Genomic DNA, 22,168 nt, shown 5'->3' on the forward strand with positions numbered 1-22,168 from the left:
TCTCCCGTCAGCCCCTCTCCCTGCAGCTCCTGCTGAGATGGGCTGATGAGACCACCCACTGCCCACAATTTTCAGAGGAAAGGCTAGCTTGCAGAATTGCATCTTCAGCAGTGAGGTCAGGTAGCATAGACATTAATGACATTTTAACATCCAACACTTAAACACTTTTAAAGGTTACTTTACTTATATCTATTTTACTTACTCAACTAAATAAATTCATTTGGGGTGACACTAAGTATATTTTTACGAACTAAAGAGGTCTCCTTGAGAACCCAGAGACTAACAATGTATTTGTGGGTTGAATGTAATTAAAGAAAAACATTCTTCTACTCTAAATTATCCTATGGTACAGGCTTGAAGCCAAAAACACGCACGATTTAATCGCTGAGTATTTGCTGCCACCATTATTTTCTGTATTTTCTTGATCAAACCGACTTTGAAGAGGAGTTAAAGGGGCATGGTGCCATGGTATACTGAGTTAAGCCTGCGTCTATGGTTTGGTGTCCCTACTTGGGCACTGGTTCAAGTTCCTGCTGTTCCTCTTGGGGTCCAGCTCCTGTTAGTGTCGGGCCCGGGGCCTGGGGTCTGCAGAGGCTCCCACTCCGCTGCAGCCGCTGGGGAGTGAGCCAGCAGGTGGAGGATCTCTGCCGCTGCTTCTCTCTGTAAATTGGCCTTTCAAACAAACGTAAGCAAATCCTTTTTAAAAATAAATGAGGAATTGAGAGGAAATCACTAAGATTACCCATCTTTTAAAGAATATATTTCACAAGGAGAGTCCAGGACAGGCAAAATCAAAGCAGATTAACTAACTGCTGTAATATTTTCACCTTCGGATTGTGTTTTCCTATAAATATTTACAAACACACACTCAAAAATTCATATAAACATCTACGAGATGTGTGTCTAGGCAGGGATTTTGTTGTCAAAATCTCATTGTAAGGAAGACTCCCTCCAAACATAAAATCATCTTTGCTGCATTATTAGGGATAAAATAAAAAACCGAAGAGACAACTGTGCTCTGTCCCCTGCTGGTTAGTTCCAGGTCTTGATGCTGATGAACCTCGGTTCAGGCCGAGATCTGACTAATACATGAAGAGCCATGATGTGGAGATCCCAGAGGCCACCCTGGCACTATTGTCCACTAGCAGCTGGCATGCACACAGGCCCCTCACTCTGGGGAGAGTTTGGAGGGTCCCTAAGGCGACCATGTGTCACACACCATAAAGATGATCAGACCCCAGCAGCGGATGGCTGGAATCCACAGCCAGTCGGGTGCCATGGTTACCCTTCACTGTCCTCAGACCCGCAGTGACCAGCCAATGGGAGGTGCGCACACCAGCAAACCCAAGTCAGGTTTCTTTCCAAGTGTGCCACTTGGCAACTGAGAATTTCCACTGAATTCTTCACAGCACAACCACAAATTTCCAAAACACCTGAGTTACTAAGTCACTTTTTAAAGCTGTATCCTCTTACCTGCCTCTTGTCCCTCCAGGAATGTAATGAAAAATACTCCTTGTCCAAAGGCTGTTGTCGAGAGGAGGCACTACCCGGGGATAGATGGGATGAGAGAAATCCGGCACATTAGTGTCTTGCTGGGACCTCAGGAAACCCACAGCACTAAAGCCAAAGGCAGAAGCAGCACACCTTCAGATTCTAGCAGTGCCACACCACCGCTGCCGGAGTGTGCTTCCAGCCTCTTTGAGAGCTGCATTTTAAATAGGTGAGCCTCTGACATTGCTAATCAAGAGAGCTTCCCACTTAATGCACTATAATTCATGACTGATGCTCCAAGAAAAATGCTTATTTTTTACTTCTGAAGTAGCTTTGGAACTAGTTCAGCCCATGCGTGAAACAAAGAGAAACTGAAATCGTATGCTTTCTTAAGGAAGCTGCTGGTCTCCCGAGCCTTCAGAGAGCTTCCACCCACCCCACCATAACACTTGTCCACCCTTAGCCGGCTGCCCTCAGCACTGCCACCTCCAGCATGGCCGTCAGGGTGCAATCAGGGAAGCCAGCTGGCACAGAGCCTGTGCAGATCTGAACACAGCAAACGGGCCAGGGAGGGCCCTGACTTCCAGAGGAGGAAGGCACGAGCAACTTACCAGAAATGTCTGAATGCCAAGACTCAGCTGGTTACGCATGACCATGAGGACGATGTAGGGCAGAAAGCTCATCAGGTACAGCAGGCTGGTACAAAGGGCTGCTGTGTTGGCACGGCTGAAAAACGCACTCAGCAAGTAGCTCAGCATGACAATCGACAGCCCGAAGTCCAGCAGGAAGAGGAAAACGACAGAGGTGTCGCTGTGCGCAAAGATGCCGCTCACTTTGAGAACGGCGGCCAGGACGGCACTGCCCACGGCCAGCACCGCCATGTTCTCCAGGAACCAGGCCAGGAAGTGGGTCGTCGGGTGCAGGCCCAACATCCGCAGGTACTGTTGAGAGGGAAGGGCTGGAGTTATCAGAAGGAACAGGTCAGAGCGAGGAAGGGAAAAGGCAGACGACAGTGTGGCTGGCCCAGTCTGCACGGAGCTGCAGGAAGGACACCTGCTCCCAGAGCTGGGCACCAACCCTGGGGCACGCTTCACAAAGCAGAGTGGGCACCTTGACAGAAGCTAAGCTGAGACCAGGGGTGTCCCATGGGCCCCACTTCTTACCAAGGCAGTGGGGGAACAGGCCAGCGCCTGAGGCCTCCACAGACTCCGCTGCAATCTCAGCCTGTTTTCTGGTTTCTTGTGTTTTCCTTTCGCTTGGGTGGATTTTGCCCGAGAAGGACAATGAGGGATGTGAAGGGGAACTACTGGGCCTGAATCCCCTCAGCACGGAGGTCAGTGCCAAGCTCTCAGAACACGTTGGCAGCTGGCCTCTCCCAAGCCACCAGCTCAGCCACTCAACACTCCACTGGCTCACCCCGGGGGTGGAACCCACGACGTGAGGACGGCACGCTCTGAGGCCTGCACCCTGAGCAGCCCCTGGCAGCAGTGAGACTGGGAACCTGGCAATCTGCCCACAACGGTCCTACACCCAGGGACTCAACTGAGTTGCAGCAGCACAGAGACCACGAGTAAGCCAGCTGGAAGCAGGGGGACACTGTGCAGGCACAGCACAGGTTTACACAGCGCTTGTGCAATAGAACAACACACACAAGTGATGTTCCCAGCCATTTCCTCACATCAACAAAGCTCCAGCAGGCAAACCAGGCGTGCACCTGCTGTGCACAGCGAGTCGAGGCTTTGCCTGGGACTATGAAATGAACTTGCACTCTTAGAAGCAGGTGTGATGGCTTCAGGTTTTCACAGTATTAGAACAAAGCTAGCAAGGCTGTATATATATATTTTAATTACCCAAAAACTAAGATGGGAAATGTTACTTTTTATGGGCTTTGTATAAATGGATAAATGAGTAGCCCTGGTTGTGTTCCTGCAGTGTCCTGTGCCTTCGGTGGGGGAGGTCTTCTTTTATCTCAAGGAAATACGTGCAAGGCTCTACTCAGACCACAGTCTGCACGGATGCTCCTGGGACGGGGGCTTGGCTGGACCAGCACAGGGCAGGGAGGGCAGCACATAGGAGTCTGGGCAAAGTTCCAGGCGAGTTACCTCTTCCAGCTGGATCTCCCGCTCATAGACCAGCTTCCGAACCATGCTGGCCACAGACACCATCCAGGTCAGCATCATGATCAGGGGGAGAAAGAAGCCCACGTTGTTCAGGAATCTGTAAGGGCATGAGGCAGTCAGCACTCACGACAGCAAAGCCTTCCTCTCACTCACGCTCAGGAGGAGCACTGAGCCTGGGCAAGTTTTCTACAACTTCTTACAGGCTACGATGAACCGTCAGGAGCAACTCTTTGGCCTTTTCAACAGGCCTGTTACGTGAGTGCGATGGATGTGCTCGCCGGCTGTCACCAGGGAAATCTGGGCAGGAAACACAACAGTTTCAAGGCGCTAACACGCAGAGCAGGCTGGAGCAAAGCAGCAGCACTGATTCACAACTTCAGTGTCCCTCGGTGTACTGGGACCACGCCTCTCTTCAATCGGTGACCTCTCTATTTTTCTACGATCTGTTTATTTATTTGAAAGCTAGAATTATAGAGATATCTCCCACCTACTGCTTTATTCCCACGGTACCCCATCTTCTGCTACTTTTCCAGGCCATTGAAGCAAGGTGGACTGGAAGTAGAGCAGCCAGAATTCAAACCAGTGCCTGCACAGGATTCCAGCACTACACAAGACAGTCCAAGTGCTTGGGCCGTTGCCACCCATACGGGAGAAACAGATGAAGCTCCTGGCTTCAGCCTGGCTCAGCCCTGACTATTAGCCTCACCTTCAGAAGCAACCAGAGTCTGAACCAGATGACCACGCCCTGTCCCTGGGGCCTTCCTGATGATGGCATCAGCCTCCAAGGAATTTCTCTGCTTTGCCCCCGATTCTTTCCCACCCAACAGTCTGAGCTCCACTTTTCCATATGTGTCAGATGACATCGCCCCGTGCCCTCGTGGCACTCCTACCACCTGCAAAGGTACGGGGTGGTCAGCTCCAGCCCTGCTTCTGACCCTCTTGACCTGGTGAATGCACAGAAATCGGGCCACTGACCACACAGCACACCGCCTCTGCACTGATCCCACAGCTGCACAGGGCCACTGACCACACAGCACACCGCCTCTGCACTGATCCCACAGCTGCACAGGGCCACTCCGACCACACAGCACACAGCCTCTGCACTGATCCCACAGCTGCACAGGGCCTCTGCCCACACAGCACACCGCCTCTGCACTGATCCCACAGCTGCACAGGGCCACCTGGCTCCAGGTGCTCCACCATCCCTTCGCAGTGCTCCTTACCCCTCTGCTAGCTCCGCCCCAACTCGGCAGCACTTCCGCCTTCTCACATTCAATGCCATTTTCCTCCTTAATGCATTTTCAGCTCTCTGCTTCCCTGGACAGTAAGTACCACAAGATCTGCGGTTCTAACTGCTCCGGCTGCTGCCTCTTCCCAAGGGTAGAGGTGGACAAACAGCACATAAAGGTGAATGAATGCACCACAGCATTCATGAGCACGACTCCCTCAGGAAGCAGGAGGAAACCACAAGACAATTGCCAATGACTGTGGGCTCCAGAAACCGTGCTTTCAATCTGTATGCAGGCGACTGAGTTCCCGAAAGGTCTCAGACTGTGCCTCAATCACTGCAGGCCAGCAAAGAATCAGGAAGTGTAGACATCTTGAAACTTGCTGTGAGGAAAGGATACATGGCATCCTTCAGGAAGGAGCTCAGCTCTTCCCACTTTCAGAGCAGAAAAACAAACCTTCCCAAGGAGCTGAACTGCAGTATCCCAGCGAGCACAGGAGATACCATTCTGGGTTGAATATTTCTCATGGAAAAATCTATCTTCTAAGTCACCCAGCCTCCTTTTCAGTCCTCATGACACCTGCTGACCACCCGCTGACCACCCGCTGACCACCCGCTGACCACCTGCTGACCACCCACTGGAGGAATGGAACCAGTCCCCGGCATCCCTCGGTGCCCTGGCAGAAGTGAATGCTGTTCATCCCAGGAAATGTTCTGTGTCAGGGAATAAAATGAACCCACAGCTGCCCTGTGAACCAGGGGGACCCGGCACCCTTCACTCACACAGTGGGTGCAGCCTCTTAGCGGAAGGAGGCGGTCAGTATGTGAGCTTCCTTTCAGAGTCCTCTGGTTTAAAAGCAGCACCACAGAACGTTGACTCTGCAAGGTGCAGCCCAGAACATCAGTGCTCACCGCGCTGAGGCTTGAGGCAGGTGAGCGGCAGTTATGCATGGCACTCAGCAACCACCCAAGTGTACTTAGTTCCATCACCTCCAAGAAAACTGCTTTAAGAGCATTGATAAATATCTTAAGTACTCCCGAGCCAAACATACCTTTGTTTTCAAAAAGAAAAGTTCTTACTTTACCCCAAAAAGTAGCTAATAACTTTGCTTGTGATTTGCTCAATGAGCCAGGCCCTGGGAGCAGGTGGCCCTGGTCTCTTCCCTCTTGACCTTCAGTAGGCCACAGCAGGAGGCCGGGACAAGCCCCTACCCCAGGAGAGGTTCCTCCTGTAACACTGCTCTGTTCTTCATCAAAAATGCACTAAGGATTTGTCACATGTGGAACCTGTCACTGGACAGAACACAGGGAGAGACCTCACATCGCCAGTCCTGAAAGACAGTCCTAACTTCTGCACACAGACCACACCCTGCCAAGGGGGCGACGCACCTTAAACCATCACATACAGCATCCTGATGAGCAACCAGGTAGTATCATCTAAGCCAGCTCGTCACAGCATGTCACCAAGGCCAGGACAGCATTCACAATACAGGAAGGATGACCCACAGAGACGCAGCTCACCTCCTTTGGGACCCATTCAAGTCCTGTTGCCTTCTGGCCAAACCCGCAAGTCCAAGCTCAGTTCACTGTGAGGTAAAGGTGTCCTACACATTCCTGGGACCCCCCAGGGCAGCCCTGCCAATGGCCTGGGGCCTTCCTGAATTGCTTTCACCCGGACCCCCCGGGGTCTTCCTGAATCGCTTTCACCTGGACCCCCCAGGGCAGCCCTGACCTGTGCCGATGGCCCGGGGTCTTCCTGAATCGCTTTCACCTGGACTCCCTAGGCCTCTGCTCTCAGATTACTTCACACGCACCCTGCACAGCGCCTGGCCCAGGCACTATTCTTCAAGGATGTGTCCTGAAGAGAAAATAATTTCCTGTGTTCTCCCAGCCCTGTGGACATTGGTCAATAGTGCCATTCCAAGGGCACGTGAACCCTCATACACCTCATGGGGAATTCAATGACGCCTCCATGTCCACAGGGGACGCATCCCAAGACCTCCATCAGATACCAAGGTCCCTTACATCAGCACAGTCTGCACAGAAGCCACACAATCCTTACACCTTAAATCCTCTCTGTGGTTACATCACACAGTGCATCATAAACACTACGCAAATGGAGATTCACCATGTTGACTAGGAAATAACGACACGTTCAAGTCTGTGCTTGCTCAGCAGACACAGCCACCACAGGCCTCACCGAGGGGCTTCAGACGCTCAGTGTCTTTCAGTTCCACTTCCTGTGAGCTTCCCACAAAAGACAAGTGCTAGAGAAATGCCAACAGGCTCAACAAAGTGGGCCAAAGCATCCCTCCTTTCGTGGCATGGCACACCAAGTTTTGCCTTGGGGAGTTCCGGGAATGGTTTTTCAAACATTTTTCCTCTGCAGTTGGTTAAATCCTCACACACAGAATGTGTGGATGCGAAGGGTTGACTATTCCTCAACTATGACATTTCTCCCAACACCTCATGCATAAAACAAACCTTAGGAAAGTTAAAGAAGCGATATTTATAGCAAGTGACCTTTGAGGAAACCAAGGACAAGTTCACATCTTTGGGGTGATTAAGAAAAGCTGAAAGGCATTTTCCTACGGAGTACTCTGATGCCAGGACCCTCCCACACTGTCCTCTAGCGGTCAGCCTGCCCTCTGCCCCAGGCTACTCACAGGTCGCTGGTGTGACAGGGGTAGGGAGCCGCCTGTGTCTGGGCAGCCGGCTCTGGAGCGTCGTGTCCCGTCTGCACGGCGATGATGGCTCTTTCGATCATGTCTTGCAGCGGGACAAAGATGTAGTTATACTTGAACCCATCAGCTGGCAGGCTCTGAGGATGGAACTTCCAGGCAGGATTTCTCACCAGATCTGTTCTCATGCTGTACAAGACACTGGTCCGCATTGTGTAGGTGACGTGGGGTGGCAGCTTGGGAGATGCCAAGGAACTATTGAATATGACACCTGACAACAAGAAAGGAAAACACAGTATCATCGCAGCCAGTGGGCATGAGCCTGGCAAGCTGGCAAGACCAGGGAACCCAGCCCCAAGTGACAACGTTAATGCCACGCTGCACAGGCAATTGAGGGGAAACTTGAACCAAGATCTCCAATTCCCAATTCAATACTCCCTTTGGCTGCTAATAAAAACACAAAGAGATGCTGCTGGTTCTGCATTTTTTTTGCAGGACAAAGAAAAGTTATATAAGACCGCTCAGGGAATCTGCCTTCCTTCTCCCAGTGTACTTGCAACTCAGCACACAGAATTCTTGACTTGGGGTTACTAATAACTTACAATGTAAACACAGGTGTTTGGTTTTCTGCCCTATGCATTCCTTGGGTTCCATCCTTAAGTTATTAGGAGTTGTAATGTGTCCCCCATAAAATGTGCAAGTTGGAGTCCTAGTCCCCAGGACCTATGAATGTAGTTGTATTGGGAAATGCCATCTTTAAAGAGATAATGAAGCTAGAATGAGGCCATTAGGGTGGGCCCCATACCACTATGACAAGGTCCTTATTAGAAGGAGAAGAGTGGGCAAAGACAAAAATGAAGGGCAGAAGATGGAAGCAGACACAGGAAATCTTTAAGCCCAGGCTCCAGAACAACCATTTCCACTGTGTACTTGGTCAGAGCAGCCCTTGAAACCCAACATAGACCCTCCAGGAGAAGTAGCCAATGGAAGCCCATGTCATGCAGCAGGTTAAAGTACCGCTTATAACACTACACCCAACGCCAGAGCACCAGTTTGAGTCCCAACTGGTCTGCTTCCGATCCAGCTCCCTGCTGCTCCTGGGAAAGCAGCACCACACGACCTGGACTGAGCTGCCGGTCCTGGCTTCACACGACCTGGACTGAGCTGCTGGTCCTGGCTTCACACGACCTGGACTGAGCTGCTGGTCCTGGCTTCACACGACCTGGACTGAGCTGCTGGTCCTGGCTTCTGCCTGGCCCAGTCCCGGCTGTTGCAGCCATGTGGGGAGTGAACCAGCAGACAGATTTTCTGTCTTCCTCCCAATGCCTTACTCTACCCTTTTAGGACATGGTGAAATGCGTATTTGAAAGCAATACAAGAGATCACAGCATGTTTATCTTGAACAGGAAAATTGTTAATGGTGCTGAGTCCGCCATCATCTTTTCTCTCCCTCCCCCAAAATATCAAGAAACAATGAGCAAAGAGAGAAAGACACTAGAGTGCATGCTTACTCTCTAACTACAGGGAAACAGAATTTATCGTGAGATTCAAGCAACAAAAGCAGGTGCAGTGAGCAGCACCGTCCTCAGTGTGGTGAAGTGCGTCCATTGTGACAGCATGAGGTACGTCTCCTCCTGCGTGTGGAGTTTCTCTGCTTATTTTATGCCTTATCTGGGAAGGTTGTCCTCTCCTGAGCCAGCATAGGACACCTTCAGGCAGAAGTCAGCCAAACCGTGACCTTCTCGAGCCAGTGTAGACGTCTTCACGGAACACTTACTGGCTAAGAAGCTGTTGTGTTTCATGAGCTCGTGTGCTTCTGTCTCCAGAGCACCCACAGACTCCGCAGCCTGGAACCGGTTCAACGTCACGCAGGAGGACAGGTTGACCAAGACACGGCCCAGGAAGCGGATATGGTCAGCCCCCGCATTACTCAGCATCGTATCCAGCATGCCTCCTGAGAAAAGTGAACAGCTTAGGCCATGCCAAGTTCTGACACACCCCGGCGCTTCTTCCTCATGTAATGAAAACTGTGCAAATGAGTTGGAACAGGAAAACAAATACATTCACTTAAATGCTGCTCAAACAGGGGCAGGCATTTGGCACAACAGTTGAGATATGCCTGTTACACAGGCCAGAGATCTGGCCTGGCCCATTCACAAAGTACCCAAGGGCCAGATCCTCCTCCCTGAACCAGAAGCCATGGGTATTCAGGTTTCAAGGGTTGTTCTTGGTTCAGAGCTCTGTGGTCTGCAGGTGGGGACCAGGAGCTCGATGGTCCACTGGGGCCGTGGCTGTATAATCTGCATCCTTTCCAGGCAATGGAAATGGGAATTATCCTCTGTGGGTATCTCTAAAGATGAAGTGAAATAAAGCACATGACCTGTCCAGCACTCCCAGGATTTGGCATACAGCATGTCACAGATCAGCATTTCCTGGATTTGTGGTTAATAATGTAGAACACTGATCTCTGCAGCAAACATCTGGTCTACTCCTACATGGCAGAACCCAAGACAGGACCCTGCTCCTGGCTCCTAATCGCATCCTCTTGCTACTACAGGTCCTAGAAGGCATCCATGATGCCTCAAGTAATTGTGTTCCCGCCACCCATGTAGGAAATCTGGACTGACTGCCAGTTCCTATCCACTCCCTGAGGCTTGTGAGCATTTGAGGAGTAGACCAGAGGACAGGAGCTCTTCCTCTTTATCTCTTCCTGCCTCTCACATAAATCATCTCATGCAAATTGTCTGTGGTGGAGGCACAGACAAAATACATTGACTTCTGCTTGCTCTAAGACTTAGATGTTGGTGCAGGTAACAGACCAGTTGGAGTGATGTTTTACAGGCCAGGTGCATTTCCATTTCCATATTTCTAACCCTACTCTCACCCCAACCAAGACAGAAAGCTCAATACCCCAGTTATTCACTGACACAAAAGGCAGGCCCTGGGAAGCAGTTTGCTGACGCGGAGGCAGAAGCTGCTGGCGGCAGGCTTTAGTTCTCCCTCCCACTGTCTTCTTTGACATCCTACGATGGCACCGTGCCTCTGAAACCAGTCTAGGCCAGCAGCTCCGGAGGACAGCGCTGGCCTTGCTGCATCACACCATGCTTCTCCAGGGCGTCCATCACAGGTGCTTGTTGGGCAGGAGGACAAGGAGCAAAGGTGGGCAGCACATGGAGAAGATGGGGGCCTTTTCAGAGCTGAGCACAGTTAAAATACTGCAGAACGATTGATACTGTGTGTTTGAACGATTTATAATGCATTAGTCTTCTCCTCACTTGTTTCAGTGTAAAAAGATGATGTCTCATTTTCTCCAAAGTGTTGAGGCAAAAGCAATGCTTTTGAATAATACATCACATTTCCTCTACAATTTTCAAGGGGCCCTAGCACTTGCTACATTATCCCACTGTCAAGTTTGGAGACATCATCCTGCTGTGAGATGTGCATGGAAGGCGATATTTGTGAGACAGAGGCTGAACCGACTCTCCGAGGAGGACCCGGTTGTTTCCCGATGAGTGTGGGTAGGGGCGAAGTACGGGTCTCTTTGCATGCCATAACAGCTCTCTCTGGAGGCTACCAAACAGCAAGACACACCCAAGGGGTGGGCTGCAGCTACCTCTCTGGGTGCAGGAGAACCCCTGAGGGGACAACGCCCCAAGGGGTGGGCTGCAGCCACCTCTCTGGGTGCAGGAGAACCCCTGAGGGGACAACGCCCCAAGGGGTGGGCTGCAGCCACCTCTCTGGGTGCAGGAGAACCCCTGAGGGGACAACGCCCCAAGGGGTGGGCTGCAGCCACCTGCCTGGGTGCAGGAGAACCCCTGAGGGGACAACGCCCCAAGGGGTGGGCTGCAGCCACCTCTCTGGGTGCAGGAGAACCCCTGAGGGGACAACGCCCCAAGGGGTGGGCTGCAGCCACCTGCCTGGGTGCAGGAGAACCCCTGAGGGGACAACGCCCCAAGGGGTGGGCTGCAGCCACCTGCCTGGGTGCAGGAGCACACTGGAGGGGGCCGAACCCACCCACAGCAGCTCCACCAATGGGCTGTTTGCTTTCACACGGTTACTAACCTGTCCTAGTGTCATGTTCCTGCTCTGTCAGTCCCCCCGGGGTTGTCAGGAAATCAAGTTTATATGTACAGGGAAACTTCAAAGAGTTTGTGGAGATGGAATCAGAAGTTTACCCTGGCATAAAAAATCCTTGAACTCCATGCATAGTTATTTCATAATACGCATTTTCTGTGAAATTCCTGAAATCTTCTTATATGATTGCATTTCAAGATTTTTGCACCAAACTAAATTTACCTTTTAATTCCACTCACCATGAACTTTTTGAAGTCACCTAACACACACACGCACACACATTCACATATTTGGATGTCACCATAAACACTTACAAAATGCCAACTGTTGCCATAGGTAACAACCAATTATCATTGTTTGATTCTTATAAATGAAACAACTAAAAAACAAGACTCTTGTTCACTATGCAATGCGGGGTACAAGATAGGGAGCTGATTCCTTTGGGGGACTGCAGAGCGGTGAATCCCGCAGGCCGGGCAGGCCGGGGCAGGCGGGGCAGACCGGGGCAGGCCGGGGCAGGCGGGGCAGGCGGGCAGGGGGCAGGCCAGGCAGGGGGGCAGGCTGGGGGGCAGGCTGGGGCAGGCCAGGGCAGGCGGGGCAGGCGGGCAGGGGGCAGGCCAGGCAGGGGGGCAGGCTGGGGCAGGCCAGGGCAGGTGGGGCAGGCCGGGCAGGCCGGGCAGACTGGGCATGTTTTTCTTTGCATTTTGCAGTTGTTGACCATCGGCCACTCAGAATGTGCTGCTCCATCAGCGGACTTGGCAAGCTTGGTTAGACACCTTCACAGCAGATAATCCCAAATGTCAAACACAATAAAGGCTGAGGTGGCCTCCCTCTGTTGTGGCTTTAATTATCTTCCAAGAGAAAAATAAAAGCTTCTTTAAAGAATCAAGATGGCAGAGAAACACTAGCCAGTGTGAAGCAGAGTGGGCAATTTCCTAGAAATAGAAGAGGACAGAACAATGGCAGAGGGGTACCTGGAGACTGACAGACACAGGAAAGCAGCGGACACAATGGTGTGGTGTTGCAGTGACTGATACACCAGCGGCGTTCAGTGAACAGCAATCTGAACTCCACCAACGCCAGAAGTCCACCAGCAAAAACATGGGAAGGGACATTCACCAGGAGCTCAGCAGGTGAGCCCAGAAAAAGAACAGCTCACCCTGTTGGTCTGTTAGGAACAGAGACAGAGCAACAGATCCCAGACAGGCAGTACAGGAACAGGGTGGATTTCACAGACCAGTCTGCCCCCTAGAGCCATATTGGGTGCCGTTTTGTTTAAGGAGCCACTGAGCTGACAGTGAACTCATTTCTGACTCAGTGAACTGCAACAACATGGCATCCTGCAGATTCCACCCAAGACAGGTCCAGTTAGCCCCCAGACCTGACAGACAGCAGATCAAGAACTCTAGCAGTGGCACATCAGGCACCATTTTGCACAGTGTGACATAGGCTTTAAGACTGCAGGGACAACAGTGAGCTGCGCATGTGCTGAGCTTGGTCAGAACTCACTGAGCTCAGTGCATTGCAGTGATCCCACAGGGAAATAATATCAACTATGGTAACATACGGGTCAAAATAGGTCCATGTGGCCCTCACACCTAACAGCCAACAGGTTCTGGCAAGATCAACACCAACAACAACCTAGCTAGATAGGACACCTGGTGTCTCTCTAATCCTGGGACCTGTCTGAACCAGAAATGGGAAAAAGGCTGTACACACAATGGTGCAGCCTCAGCATGATATCACAGGAAATGGAGACTGGTGAGCCAGGGCTGGCACCATAGAGACCACGGTGGAAATCTAACATAAGAACCCAGACCTGGAACTTGCTGGAGGGAGTGACAGAACTGACTGTAAACAAAGAGCCATGGACCAACTGCAATCAATAAAATCAAACTGTAGACCCCTTGCTGACACGGCGTAGAAACCTGCCCAAGGAGAAGACTCTGCTAACCAGAAGTACAATGACCAAGAGCAAAAGAAGAGACAAGGGCACAATGAATATTACTAAAGACTCACCTGCAAAGGAGCAAAAGCCTTTGCCAACCTCAGAGTTCACTGAGGAAGACACTGAGAAAATGGGGGATACAGAATTCAAAACACTGGTTATAAAACTTCTTATCAGCAATGAGAAGCACATAAAGCAGGCATTCAAGGCATTTAAGGAATATGTCACACTGGAAATGAAGCCACACGGAGCTCTGTGGCCACAGAGGTGGGACTCGTGGCACGGCTATGCTGGCATGCCACCAGCACACCTACCATTCATCTGGAGTTGTTTGATTAAGTCGTCCACATCAATGTGCAGATGGGCCTTGATAAACCTTCTGATAAATTTGTTTCTCAGGGCCTCCTAAAGGAAAACAACGAAAACCACTCTATCATTTCCCCTTATTGAATAAAACTCCTTAGATTTACTGAAAGTATCATTATACAGGGAAAAGACACCAAGGAACCCATTGAAAAGAGGTTCTACATATCCAAGTACATAACAAGATAATGCAATTAGAAATTTACCTTAAAAAAAAAACAGAGGATCAGTTACAACTGTAATGATACACTGAAGTGGAAAAGAAAGTGAATTCTGTAGTGACATTGGAGCACAATTTCTAATGATACTTCACGGCAATCTCTGACTTTATGTAGATCTTTTTCCTTTCCTTGACATCACCTTGTCCAAGGGTCAACTGTAAAAGGAATCATTCTATGCAAAAACAACTACAGCAGGGCTGCAGCAGGTACCACACTCTCTCTCCATCCTTGGACACTAAGACTCATTTGGGGAACATATTACTGTTTATTAATTTGAAAGGCAGAGTTGCAGAGAGAGCGGGAGAGAGGGAGAAAGAGACCTTCCACCTGCTGGTTCACTCCCCAAATGGCTTCCAACAGTGGAGCTAGGACGTTGTAAAGCCAGGAGCTTCCTCTGGGTCTCCCACATGGATGAGAGGCCCAAGCGCTTGGGCCATTTTCTGCTCTTCCAGGTCGTTGGCAGGGGGCTAGATTGGAAGGGGAGCAGCTGGTTCTCAAGCCGTATGGCTCTCTCCCGCCACGCCACATGTGTCTGCAAGTCCTTCACACTGCACTCTAACCATTGCTGTTTCCTGCTTGGCAGCAGCAGTGAACAGTTTTATCACGAAATTCTCCAAAATTAAGTGAAATAAAAGATGTACAACATGACACAAGTAACAGAGGAAAAGTACCAATTCCTAGAGAGGCCCCACAGCAGGACTGGGACATCAGAAAAAATTCTGGAATGTTCCATTCCTTAAAGATCATCTCTGTGTTCCCCAGACCACACAGCCTCGGTTTGCAACAGCCCTCTCGTCAGCCCTCTTCCAACACTTCATTACCAAACCCTGACAGCGACTGCTTGGTTGAGGGACTCTTATTTCTCTTCTCTCACCAGATGTTAGTCATTTGTCAGTCAAAATACAGGGCCCTTTATGGTGCATGATGCCATTTAGCCCCTGGGAAACTCACGGCCGGGAGGCCGGAAGCTAGCAGGGCAAGGCGGCTGCCCAAAGGGGCCAAGCCCGCCACCTGGTGGCACAGCCAGGCTTTGCACACAAAGACCTCGGGCTGTAAACCCCAAGAACCACAAGCTCATCCAGAAATTTAAGAACTTAAGACATTTCAACCTATGGAAGGTCTCCAAGTGATTGAAACTTGGCTTTTGGTTTAAAAAGGCCACATTTTGTTGCAGTTTCAGGGAAACACAAGATGCACGTAAACATAAAATATAATCTGACCATTCAGATGATGTATGCCCAGACAGCATTTCTGCAGACCAAGGAGTCGGGTCAGTGCAATGAAGTGCATGGCAGTGGCTTTCACCTCCAACGTGATCACGCCGTGTTGGCACTCAGCTAAGTCTCAGGCAGGGTGAGCACCTGCTGCCCCCAGGTGTCCATCATCACCTCCTCAAAGCCCCAGCTGTTCTCCAGCCGGCCCAGGCAAAGTCTGACCACTGCCCCGACAAACTACTAACCTAGCAGCAGGTAGACAACACAGCAACGGCCACCTGAAGACCAGCTCCAAGGAGTGGGCAGGAGTGGGCACCCTGCAGGGCTCAACCTGGCTGCCAGGTCAGTGTCCACCACGGCCAGCCCACTCCTCGCAGCTGTGGCTCCATGACCCCCAATAGCCTCAGGAAGGAGCTCTCCATCACAGGCCCTCACCTCCCGCTCTCCCTCCGCTGGAGCCAGATGTGCCTCACCACATGAGCAGCTCATCCCCAGCCTGCCCAGGCTCACAGCTGCTTCTGCAGGGAAATTCGTGCCTGTTTCCTCCCTCGGCAGCCTCACGATGCAGAGGCCATTCCTCCACCTGCCTCGCTGTTCTTCCACATGCCCGACACACCCAACTCACTATCACCCCAGGATCTTCTGGGTTTCCTCGTTCCACAGGCAGGAAACCCAAGACACCAGGACACTCGATGACCAGCCATGAACACACAGCTGGGGTGAGGGCGCTGGGATGCACACCTGGCCCACTGCTCCCTGATCCAGGTGCAGAACGTGGTGGGTAAGAAGTCAGCCAGGGAAGAGTGTAGATGGGGGTGTGGTCTCTCCTGCCAGCAGGTGCCCAGAGCTGCACAAAGCCTAAGAGTTACCAGGTGACTTGCCTGGAATGGAGGCTTATAGCCAGCAAGTGAACTGTGAAGGAATTGCAACACTTGTCTTGTCAGGATTCATTTCACAAAACAGAATAATAGAAAATGGCCATCAGGGCAGGCATTATGGCACAGTAAGAAGCCAGCATCCCATACGAGTGTGGGATGTTCGTGCCACAGCTGCTCCATTTCCAATCCAGCTCCCTCCCTGCTGATGGCGGGTGGGGGGCAGCAAAAGACAGCCCAAGTGCTTGGCCAACTGCCCGTGGCTGCCCATGCGGGAGCCCGTGGCTGCCCGTGCGGGGCCCACAGTGGCTGCTGACTTCAGGCTAGATCAGTGCCGGCCCATTGGGAGCCATTTGGAGAGTGAACCAATGGATGAAAAATTCTGTTTCTTCCCCTTTCTCCGTAATTCTGACTTTCAAATAGATAAATGTTTAAGAGGAAAAAGAAAATGATAATTGATCATGATAATAGACCCATAATTGAAAAGTCTACAAATCATACATAAAAAGTATGGTTTCATTTAGAATTTAAAACGTGGATAAATATTAACAAGTCATTATCCATTCTCACAATAACACCATCTTGCATGGATAAAACCCTGATAATTCATGAGATATTTTCCCTTTTATGTCAATGTCACCAGTCCACTGTGAAAGCCACGCCAGCCCAGGACGTAAGGACTTGATCACGGCCCAGCAGGTGGTCCCTCAGCCCTCAGGCGATGGCAGTCACCACCCACCTGCAGCTGGTTGAACATCTGGCCTTTCGTGCTTCCCTGGAGCAGGCTGGACATCTTCAACAGCATTTCCAATAAAATCTTTAGCTTGTCCACAAAATGGAAGGTAGAATTCGCCTGTAAAAGGAAGCAAACTCAGGCCCGTCTTACTCAGTTGTACTGGGTTGGGCGAACACAAAACGGAAAAGCAAGGTGCCTGCCCCCAGCGGGAGTCTGCAGCTGCCAGGGTGGGCTGGCGAACCCCTCACCCCTCAACAGGAAGGGCCCCAGGACCTCCTGTCCAAGGTGAGCCCAAGACCGTTCCTCTTGGCTCTTCCCACCTGGGACCTGCGTGCACACTTGCCTTGGTATCAGCCCGCTGTGTTGGGCTGATTCAGCAGCAGGCATGACCCGGAACACACTGATCAAATACCGCAGGCCTCCCTGACACTTCCTCCTCAGAAGGTGTTCAGTCAGCGCCTGCGTTTCACTTTATGGGGCCCAACACCAGCAAGCAGGGAGGAAAACTGCACCTTTATTCACCTGCTGCTGGCAGAGTACACTAGCGTAAAATGCAAAAAATCATAAAAATATTCAGTCACATGCTATTTTCTCTCAAGATAAAGCCTCTATCTTGGGGCTACAGTTTAAATGAAACCAAGCTCTCCCATGAAGATGTCTATTGCAATGTTACTGTATTTAATTCTGAGAAGGGCTTCAGCCCACGGGAATGATGGTAGAGGAGGGCTTCACAGTCCAATGACATCTTTCTGGGGTCACAGGAGCTGACAACAGGTGACGTAGCCCAAAGAGAAAACCCTAAGCCCCTAACTCCCAAATTCAAAACAAATAGGGACGGTAAGGGGTGGGTACTATAAGCATGAAGATGCATTAATATTCCAATGTCTTGGGACCAGCCTTGGCACAGAATAAATGTTCAGTAAATGCCAGCTATGCAGGTCAAAAAAAATCATGCAGATACGTGAAAGCTGAAGGATGATGTTATTAACACGGCCAAATCAGAAATCTAGAAAAGATTTTAAATCTGTAGATAGAGAATGTATACATATTAGTCTGTACTTTACAGAACCATACAGATCTATACCAGTTATTATCATTTAAGTGAACAACTTATCATACACACACACTCCCTTACCTTTCAAATGCCCATGAAATGTTTCCCATAATGCACTAGTGCCCAAAACCAGAAAGTATATTCATTTACAGATCTATATGAAATCACAAATTAACAAAAGCTTGTGCAGACTTTTAAAAATATGTTTGTGTATTTATTTGAAAGTCAGAGTTACAGACACAGAGAGACATGGAAAGGCAGACAGATTTTTCCGTCTGCTGACTACACTGGCCAAAGCCAACAGGCTGGAGCTTCATCCAGGTCACCCAGAAGGGAGGAGGGACTCCAGCACTCACACCAGGGCAGCCTTTCCCAGGCCGTCGCATGGAGCTGGACAGGAAGTGGAAGAGCTGGGACATAATCCACATCCCGTGGGGTGCTGGCATTTGTGGGGGTGGCTTTACACACTATGCCACAATGACAGCCCCAAGTACACATTTTTGAAGTTTACAGACTCAAACTTTAAACATTATCAAAAATAAGCCATAAACTTCAGGAAGTTATTTAGGAAATGATTTTACAGGAAATATGTTAAACTATCAAAAAATATTGCATTCAACCAAATCGCATTCAAGTTAATTAAATAAGCATTCACTGACTATGTCAATAGGAATAAGAAAAAATACATGAGCTATTTCTCTAAAAAACAAATACACAAGTCTCTGAAAGTCTACTTTAAGTTATTTCATATTCACTAAAATATTAGGATGCATAGAAATTATTTATGACTGATAATGTTAATTGTCTAATATTTTTTTCAAAAATTACTTAATTTGTAATAGTTAAATGAGCAAAGCAATTTAATATTAGAAAATGGAATTATTGGAGTCAACACTATGGAATGGCAGGTTAAGCTGCTTCTCTGGATGGGCACCAGTTCGTGCCCTAGCTGCTCCACTTTCCATCCAGCTCCCTGCAAATGCACCTGGGAAGGCAGAGGAGAATGGACCAAGTGCTTGGGTCCCTGACCCATGTGGGAGACCCAGATGAGGCTCCTGGCTCCCAAGTGGCTCAGCTCTGCCCACTGTGGGAGACCCAGATGAGGCTCCTGGCTTCCAAGTGGCTCAGTAGACCCAGATGAGGCTGCTGGCTCCCAAGTGGCTCGGCTCTGCCCACTGTGGCCAGCTGAGGAGGAAATCAGCAGAAGCAAAATCTGTCCCTTTCTCTCTCTCCACATCCCAGCCACCAACTCTGCCATTCAAATAAGTAAATAAACCTTACAAATAAAAGTATATTAAAAGGGTGATCAATGCCTCATGGACCTGTAGGACAACAATGACAAGCACAGCATGGTATCAGTGGAGTCCCAACAGGAGAGCCAACAGAGAAGGATGGGAATATCAGAAGGAGTAACGATGGAGACTGGTGACATTCAACATCCTGCAGGCAGAGGGAGCAGCACAAACACTATGTTGGATACACAGAGGAATTCATGCCAGACCACACGGAAAACTGAAGCCAAAAATGTCTTGGATACTAACAGTGGAAAACAACCATTCTTTGTCTTTTGGGTTTTGTTTGTTTGGAGCTTTGTTGCTGTTTTTGTTGCTTCACTACTTAAGAAACACGAAAAGCTCCCACCCTCTGGTTCTGTCCTCATCGGTCACAGATAAAACAGGAGAAAAGGACTCAATACAATACACAGGTGCCCAAGTCATCACTGACGCTCCCAGAATCTGCTCAGCACGTAGCTTGACTGGGCTGAGAGGCACATCCACATACTCCACCACAGTACAAGGACATCTTAACTTAAAACCATTCTGAGAATTGGGAATACTAAAAACTGGTCCACAGGAAGGAAAGAAGAACAAACACAAAAGGTAAAAGCTGGAAAAACTCCAGATGCCTGGTGATGTACGAGCAACAGCCCACAGTCCATCCATGTCATGGAAGTTACTCACGATGGAAAGGAACAAACGGCTGATGTTTGCATACTGCAGACAAAGCTCTTTCAGGAGCTGGAAGTTTATAGTCTGTGCCCATTGCTATGTTGCAAATCAGCAAGTGAAAGTTGTTCAGACAGACACTAAATTACAGGTCCGAGCAGACAGCATCTATTTCTACAACTAGCATTGCCTGGTAAACACACAGGACCCGAGCCTCCCCAAGCCCTTCTCCCCAGACCTGTCCAGGAGTCAGAAGAATGCTAACATCATTTTAACCTATTTTCCTTCAGCATAGAGGAGCTCAGGGACAAGGGTTGGAGTCCTGACCCAACCCTGGCCAGTCCCGAGACCTGGAGTAAAACCCAGCTCCACTCCTTGGGCTCGGAGTGGCCAGTCCGAAGAACCTAAGGGAGAGTACTACGTGCCCCATAGAGGGGCTGATGAAGCTGTCTGGCTGCTTGGTTCTTCGACTGCTACTCTTCCTGGCATGGCTGTTAACATGCTGTAAGTTGGCTTTGGAAGACAGAATGGCAGAAGCTCACAGACACCCAAAGTCTGTGAAAAAACAACATCCCGCCCACCCCATCTGAAGCCGTCCTCAACACCCTTGGCATCCCTGATTCTGAATGATGCCCCCACTCTCTGCGTGTCCTCCAGGAGTCACAAAAATCCACATGTAACACTGACAGTGGTGGAAAAGAAACTCAGGCCAAAATGAATGACAACTGAGACAAGACATTGTCAGCAACCCAAAGCATGCAGCAATTCTGCCTCGCATCGTGAAGCTTGGCTTGCCAGCGTTGCACGGGTGGGACTTACCTTTTGGATGACCTGGTGAATCCCAGGGGTGTTGGGCGTGTACAGGATTTTTCCATGGAGGACAGGTTTCAGGAAGGACCACACCAGGGCACCATTCGGAGACTGCAAGATCTCCTGATACAGCTTCAAGCAGAATGGAGCTGTCGCCATTGAAAAGGAAACAAAGGTTACGGGGGACATATACTCACACACCCAGCATGCCCCATCCTTCAGGGAACGTTTCACTTGTGTGACCACACTGACTTAGAAGGTCAGCTGGCACAGTGCATCCTGCTCCGGCCTTCAGTACGCCGGGCTCACACTGCCTTGTTCACTCCAACGACTCCACAGAAAAGTGTGACCCTCGTGTTCACAGTCATTTGGCAATAAGGATGCAAAGCGATGACAAAGACTCAAAAATGTTAGAGTAATCAGAAATGAAATAATAAATAAAATAAAACAGCCTTATGGAAAACGTTCCATTTCAACAGTCACTGAGGCCTGAGTTTGGCTTTTCTCAAGAAGGCAGCTCTCCAAGTTGCTACTAAGTTTTCTCTGCTGCACCTACATGGAAACACCGAGCTTGCTACTTCGGATATATTCAGTCGTCCAGCTTGCACTCAAATAATTCCTCATGGTAACTTAGTATCATTCAGTGCCTCTCAGTTTCAACTAGCAATCTACTTAAATGGACTAACTCAATAGGAATTTGATAAAGTTAGAGATTTCATCATCGCAGTGATTAGCAATCAGATATTGTAAGGTTTTAAGCTAAGGACAAATACTTTACCGTAACTTTCATTTATCCGTAATAGTTCTGCTCTGACAATGATTCCTAATATCCAAGATGTGAAGAACTACGGTCCTGTGATGAATTTGGTTTCACTTCATTTCCCCCACTTCTCCTCATGAGCACACACACACAAAATCTTGTTATCTGAACTACAAAAATACTTCAAAAAGTTTATGAAAACAGAATTAGAAGATAAGCTTAGGTTGGGCATTGGGCCTGTGCTTTAAATGCCTGTATTCCCCAGCAGAGAGGCTGGGTTTTATTCCAAACTCCAACCTGCGTCAAGCTTTGCACTAGTGTGAAACCTTGCAACAGCAGGCAGTGATGACGGCTTGGGTGACCGGATCGCTGCACCCACACGGGGCACCTGAACTGCATTCCGGGCTCTGCCTCCATCCCTCCATCCAAAATTCAAAAAATCAAAGCACAACTTAGTCTTGGTGCCAAAAATGTGAAATTCAGACCAGATGTTTCACTCAGTATATGTCCATTATCAAAATCCCTGGCTCTAGTTGTAACTGACCCCGTGCTAAAGTAGATCCTGGTGGTGCAGGAAAGGAGAGAGCAGTGATGACACCTCTCACGTGGGAGACATACACTAAGCTCCCACAGCCCAGCGCCTCCCT

At 49.7% G+C, this 22,168-nt stretch overlaps 1 protein-coding gene across 1 annotated transcript in view; it reads right to left on the reverse strand.

Moving 5' to 3' along the window:
* Positions 1 to 22,168, reverse strand: part of ABCA13 (ATP binding cassette subfamily A member 13) — a 108,884-nt gene that overhangs the window by 76,723 nt on the left and 9,993 nt on the right. The window contains exons 5-12 of the mRNA XM_058678020.1: positions 20,771 to 20,910; positions 16,955 to 17,068; positions 13,857 to 13,947; positions 9,298 to 9,474; positions 7,506 to 7,791; positions 3,594 to 3,708; positions 2,103 to 2,432; positions 1,474 to 1,543 (exon numbers count right to left, since the gene is read on the reverse strand). Of these exons, the coding sequence (XP_058534003.1) occupies positions 1,474 to 1,543; positions 2,103 to 2,432; positions 3,594 to 3,708; positions 7,506 to 7,791; positions 9,298 to 9,474; positions 13,857 to 13,947; positions 16,955 to 17,068; positions 20,771 to 20,910 (1,323 nt within the window). The remainder of the gene's footprint in view (positions 1 to 1,473; positions 1,544 to 2,102; positions 2,433 to 3,593; positions 3,709 to 7,505; positions 7,792 to 9,297; positions 9,475 to 13,856; positions 13,948 to 16,954; positions 17,069 to 20,770; positions 20,911 to 22,168) is intronic.

This window comes from Ochotona princeps, chromosome 20 (assembly GCF_030435755.1).
Source record: "Ochotona princeps isolate mOchPri1 chromosome 20, mOchPri1.hap1, whole genome shotgun sequence".
Lineage (NCBI taxonomy): Eukaryota > Metazoa > Chordata > Mammalia > Lagomorpha > Ochotonidae > Ochotona > Ochotona princeps.